Consider the following 6,362-nt stretch of genomic DNA (forward strand, 5'->3'; position numbering starts at 1 on the left):
ATAAAAATAGTCAACATTTCCTATAACGAAAAATAGGAACATAATTTTTTAAAAGAAATTTACATAGATTTAAAAGTAAATATGTACAATTTAAAAAAGAAACTGGTAGCTGGATTTACATGTAAATAATGTATTTATTTCAAAGTTTATTTTAATATTCAGAAAAACATACAAACATAAAATATACTTGACTCTATTGAAAATTTACATGTATATGCGAGTAGACTTCCGGCCTTTTACATTAACACTGCAGATTTATGTTAAATTTATGACTCATATAGATGGCGCTCTCTATTACGTTTTGAAGACGAATACCCCATACAAAACTTAAAACGTATGCCCTTTATCAAAAATTTAAAGACACATCCACATTTAAAATTTTTTTAAATGTATTACTTTATTAATTGTAAACAATTTTTATAAAAAAATGGGAAATTGTTATTATTTTAATTATTAAGATATTTGTATGTAAACTTGAAAAGGAAAAAAATTCGATGAAAAATACAACAACAAAATGCTCTTGTTTATAACTGTAGCAATTATCAATAATTAACAATTATTTATAGCGTATTCAATAGTTGAACATATCTGATTAGCAAAAAAATCAATATTCGCACAATAATATAACAGTTTTCTTTAGTTCATAATAATGAGGATTATTATTTATTAACTCTTATAAAATGATTTACAGTTATCAATATTCAATAAGTCATTTAATGTAAATCGAAAGTAATTAAAAATATGTATGGAAATTTACCAAAAATGTACTTTTGTTTATAAAATTTATTAATAAAAAATTAAAATATTGCTATAATACTTATAAGCCATTCTATATAAAAATTCGAGTGAGACAGCTATCTTCAAAATACTTTTATTTTTAACTAAGGCAATTGAGCAATAAACAAGATACAATATTCGACTTGTAAGAAATAAGTAAGTGGTATAGGGGTTTGCGATAGCTCCCGAGCTTTTATTATGCAGAACGAGCCGAGTTGCGAGCTGGCGTGAAGGGCTGAAAAAAACTCACGGACCGTCTAGAGTTTGTGGATCGAAAAAAGCACACTAACTGAAAAAGTTCGCCTACCGGAAAAGCACGCAGACCGGAAAAATCTCAAGCGGCTCGTAAAACTTGCACACCGCCACAATGTTTGATCAGTTTATTTGACCCGAGTTTTGACCAAATATTATTTTAATGATATGAGCCGATTTGTGATGTATATAAATCTTTGATACGCAGGAAATACACATTTTCTTTAAAAACATGACTATTTAAAATTTTCAGTAAAAGAAAAAAAAATGAATTGAAAAACTGAACTTGACAGGTCTCCTTTTCATTAAATTTCTTTCTATTATGAGACAAAAATTTGGAGTCAAATGAAATGGAAAGGTATAATTGTTTTTGAAGAATTAATTCCTGTTGATATTAATATTATTTATATTAATTTTTCTTATTTACTTTGCAATATTTGTGAGCTGAGTGAGCTTTTTCCGGTCCATCCTAGTGGAAAATATCTTCTGGCCTTGGCCAGCCCCAGACTAGACCGTCTAGACCAGCGATTCCCAAACTTTTTTTTACAGTTTTCAGGGAGGGGCAGGGCCGCCACCCTACCATTTTTTTCCCTCTACTAGAACCCAAGGGGGATACTTGACTGTCGGTCATGCGGGAGGTTTCATGCTTCACGCGAGAGAATTAGAGCCGGTTGAGAAAAATTAATATGTGTTAAAATGTTAATAAATTAAATTTTAATTAGTTGAATCAATTTCCTAATCTGATTTTAAGTAAATGAAAAGAAAGTTGATGAAAAACGGTTAATATCTTCAATGCCAGTTGACAGTTCTTGTAATTTTGCATGTACTTAAAGATGTGCTTAATTACTCGAAATGTTAACCGATTTTCATCAACTTTTTTTTTCATTTTCTTAAAATTACATCAAGCAAATGATTCAGATAATTAGAATTGAATTGGGCCACGTCTTTAGGATTTTATTTATTGAAACAGCCTTAAAGCTCCTCGGCAGCCCCCCGCTATGAGAACCCTTTCATTGTCATGAGATTTAAGGCTGTTTCAATAAATAAAATCCTAAAGACATGGCTCAATTCAATTCTAATTATCTGAATCATTTTCCCAATTTAATTTTAAGAAAATGAAAAAAAAGTTGATGAAAATCGGTTAACATTTCGAGTAATCAAGCATATCTTTTAGTACATGCAAAATTACAAGAACTGTCAACTGGCACTGAAGATATTAACCGATTTTCTTCAACTTTCTTTTCATTTACTTAAAATCAGATTAGGAAATTGATTCAACTAATTAAAATTTAATTTTTTAACATTTTAACACATTTTATTTTTTCTCAACCGGTTCTAATTCTCTCACGTGAAGCGTGCAACCTTCCGCATGACCCACAGTCAAGTATCCCCCTTGGATTCTAGTAGAGGGAAAAAAATTGTAGGGTGGCGGCCTTGCCCCTCCCTGAAAACTTGCAAAAAAGTTTGGGAATCGCTGGTCTAGACTCTAATCTGGCGCAGATCAGATGGTAAAGTCTGAGGCTGGCCAGACCTGTAACACTTTTGCAAAGTTTGTTGCCAGGCGGTCCAGCCAGCCGATGGTCCCAGATGGAAATACCCCGCTGGTGCATTACTGGCCCAGTAAAGATTGCCGGATTCCCAGTACTGTCTTGCGGTACTTACAAGGCACTGCACACCAGTATACTTAAAAAAGTGTAAATAATACACTTTTTATTTAATTTTAACACCCACTATTTCTATAATCTAAAGATACAAATAATAATAACTCATTGAGAGTATTTTGTCCTTAATGTTAATTGGTTCTGCTTAGAATGAATACATATATTACATTTTTAAACATATATAACAAATGAAATGTCTAACGCTACGGGGTTTCGAACCTACATCTGTACCTAAATCTATCGCCTAGAAGTATACCTACATAATACAAAGTCAATGAAAAAACCATCCTCATATAAGCCACAACTCAAAAAAGTTTTTAAAACCCATTTATTACCTCTTTTTACTTATATTTTTTTTTCATTTTATGCATCATACAGATGTCAAATAATTTAACTATAATATATATAAAATCGATACAAACTTTTTGGGTTTCGTAGCATAAGTGCAAACAGTTTTTTCTAAACAATTTTTATTTAAAAAATGTTGCTTTAAACATTTTTTCAAAAATTCGTCTTTGATATTTTTTCAAAAATTTGTTTTTAACATTTTTTTTAAACATTGTTTAAAAAATTTGTGTTTCATAGAATTATTTATCGCCTATTTTGAATACTTTTTCTTCGTATAACTTTTTGATTTTTAGGTGGTTTGGACTAGTTTAAAACGATTAAGAATTACATCAAATGTAATTTTTCAGAAAAAATGGACTATTAATAGTGTTAATTTCTTATTTCGTATAATTTTAGACACTGGGACAGTTTTTCGAGAATCGTGAAAATAGTTGGCTAATTGATACTTAGGAACATTTATGTTATAGATTGCGGACCAGTCACAGTCTGGGCCAGACTAGCCTTTAAGAAAATAAGAAAAAAAATTCATTTTGAAAAGTGTTAATTTCTTATTTTTCGCAATATTAGTTATCCTGGCAATTTTTCGAAAATGTTAAAAGAAATTGGCTGATTGGCACTTAGACATTTTTGTTTTATGGATTACTGACCAGTCCCAGGTCTGGGCCACACTAGACTTTCATCACTAGATAGTCTAGACGTCGTAAGATCTGGGACAGATATGACATCAGACAGCCAGAAGATTTTTCCACGAGTTTTTTTCAGTCCGCGAGGTTTTTTCGGCCCACGAGCGAACAGCGAGAGAAAATCGTCAGTGTGTTTACTAGTTTCGAGTTTAATGTTTTCAGGGTGAGAAGTTGCGATATAATATACACTTATACAGTACGATAAATGATGAAGAAACCCTTTAGTATACTAGTACATGTGTGTCTAGAAGTTTACAAATTTAAAAAAATCAATAAAATACTAAGATAACGTAATATCTTACAAGCAAATTAAATAATTTTTAATGCTTCTTGATTTTTAGGAACGTAGATTTATAGTTTAAATCCCTTTGTGAGTGTGTGGAATTTCTGTGGTTCCGACAAGTATTTCCAGCAAACTTTCTCTCTTCTTTAGAAATTAGGTTTTAAAGTCTCTTATTGACGTCTGCAATTGTATAAATATCACATGTAAAGATAGTACTGGAACAAAATAAAGAATTTAGTTATTAAAGAGAAATTTGAAATAGTTCTTTTTGTTCAAAAGCTTACAATAAACTTAGCCCGATCCCCGTATCGATGTTTTTTTACCTTCGTTAACCGTATATGGGGTCAAATTGACCTGTTGTCTTAAAAATGTAGTAAGTATGCATACAAAATTATGGAAAAATTCATGGATCACTTTTGAATGCTCTACTATATGATAAAATTATAGAATTTGATATTACGGGATTCGGGTTAGTATTTATAGAGAGGCCGTGGGGAAAACTTGAAAATCAAGGAATTTCCTTGCTCAGGGAAAGTCAGGGAATTTCTAAAGAGGCACTTTAAATATTTGTCAAGGGAAATAAATTTGAAGTTTTTATTAGAAATCGTTTTGCTCCATCTAGAAAGGATTTTATGTTAAAAATTTTACAAGATTAAAATTATTTTATTTTAATATTAATAGCGAAGAAAAATGAAAAATTGGTCTTGAAAATTAGCGAATTGTGAAAATGAAAATTTTTCGGCCACCCTGTATTCACAATAATCTTACAATAATGGTAATGAAATTAATCTTGTCACCTCCTTGGAACCATATGTATGGCGAACATTAAAAGTTCTTCGTTTGTCATATAGTCTAAAATATCTTGAACAATGAATTTCGGCAGATTTTTCAATTGCTTTGTAAGAGCAGATTCGAAAATGTATTCACTGATTTGGGAGATCGTTTTCCGCAATTCTGAAGAACATATTCGTCTCTCTAACAAACTACCAAAAATTGGAAAATCGTTTTTGTAGTCTCCAGATTTCAGACACGACATTATAGAACAGTTATTCGTTATTTTTGACATTTTATTTTCTTCTTTAGACAAAAAATCATAATAAGAGACATAACTTTCATCAACAATATTTTTACTCTTCATGAGAAGAATCTCCTTCTTACATTTATCATAATGATCACGCAGGAATCATTCTTCATCAATTTTAAATCTTCATGACTAACAACTTCTCCATTTGTTTCTCTAATTGTTAAAGATTCAGTGAGAACCATGGCGATTTTCAAATCCTTAGGGTCATCGTAAACAATATAATATTTTACAACCAACTGGAGTGGTGAGAATCCATTCACATCAAAAATGCTAATATCAGTCTGATACTTTAAAAAAAAGTCAAATGTCATCACAGCCATTTATGACGGCTACATGTAAGGCAGCTCTAAGTTCTCTATTTCTGGTGTTCAAATCAGGTTTTCCTTTGAGTAATAATAATGCTTCTACAACATTATCAAATAAGGTTGAGGCTTTTAAGTAAAATTAATTTATTATTTCTGATTTCTTAGAGTGTCTTATTTTCAAGTTTGCCCATCATAAGAAGTTGCACTTGTGGAAGATTTCTTCCTCTACAGGCCGTATGCAGTGCCGTTCTTCCCGCATTGTCTTGTAGGTTAATATCCACATTATTACAAAGTAAAAAAGAAATAATTTTTTTATAATCTCCCTGCATTCGCTCAGTGTCCGATTATTGGAAGAATCCCCCCATGGTTCAGAGTTACCTTCATCCTCATCATCGTCTCTTCCATCTTCATCTTCATCTTCATATGAATCTTCAAAATTTCTTTTATGGAGATGACCAACCCAGTCAAGTGATGTCCTACCCTGTGAATCTTGTTCATTGACATCAGCACAATTTTTTATCAGAAGCTCAACAATATCCAGTCTCCCTGTTGATGCACCTCGATGCAAGGGAATGAAATCGCAGTCTTCATCAAAGAGGTTTAGAGAAGCTCCGTAATCCAGGAGAAAAATTACCATTTCCAAATTTCCCTTTATGACTGCTGCATAAGAAGGAGTAAATTTAACAGATTCCGTTATCATTACGTTGACGTCAGCTCCTTAATATACAAGATGCTGTACAACTGTCAATCTATCAAGAATAGCTGCGATATGAAGAAGAGTAAACCCCAACGGGCGGGTAGCATTAACTTCACAAAGCGGGGTTTTCATTAAAATTTCGACAACCATTTGCTCGTCGTTCATGAACGCAAACAAAAGGGCTATTGGGAACTTCGTTCCAGGAATGTCGAATTCCACTGCCCTATTTGTAAGAAATTCTACAGTTTTTTTACTGGTTTCGAGTTTAAGGC

General features: G+C 31.8%; 1 protein-coding gene across 1 annotated transcript; it reads right to left on the reverse strand.

Moving 5' to 3' along the window:
• Window positions 1-5,388: 5,388 nt before the first annotated feature.
• Window positions 5,389-6,093, reverse strand: LOC117181200 (serine/threonine-protein phosphatase 6 regulatory ankyrin repeat subunit A-like). Its single transcript, XM_033373765.1, has 2 exons — window positions 5,772-6,093; window positions 5,389-5,519 (listed from the first exon to the last, which is right to left on the reverse strand). Exons 1-2 carry the CDS (start codon window positions 6,091-6,093, stop codon window positions 5,389-5,391), a joined length of 453 nt encoding a protein of 150 aa, XP_033229656.1.
• Window positions 6,094-6,362: the final 269 nt, after the last annotated feature.

Source organism: Belonocnema kinseyi, chromosome 10, assembly GCF_010883055.1.
Source record: "Belonocnema kinseyi isolate 2016_QV_RU_SX_M_011 chromosome 10, B_treatae_v1, whole genome shotgun sequence".
Taxonomy (NCBI): domain Eukaryota; kingdom Metazoa; phylum Arthropoda; class Insecta; order Hymenoptera; family Cynipidae; genus Belonocnema; species Belonocnema kinseyi.

Bases quoted from the DNA above. Each gene is read 5' to 3' on its own strand.
- LOC117181200 (XM_033373765.1), bottom strand. From the start codon at position 6,093: ATGATAACGGAATCTGTTAAATTTACTCCTTCTTATGCAGCAGTCATA. The intron at 5,520-5,771 runs GTAACTCTGAAC...TTTACTTAAAAG, and splicing joins AGACGATGATGAGGATGAAG to CCTCAACCTTATTTGATAAT.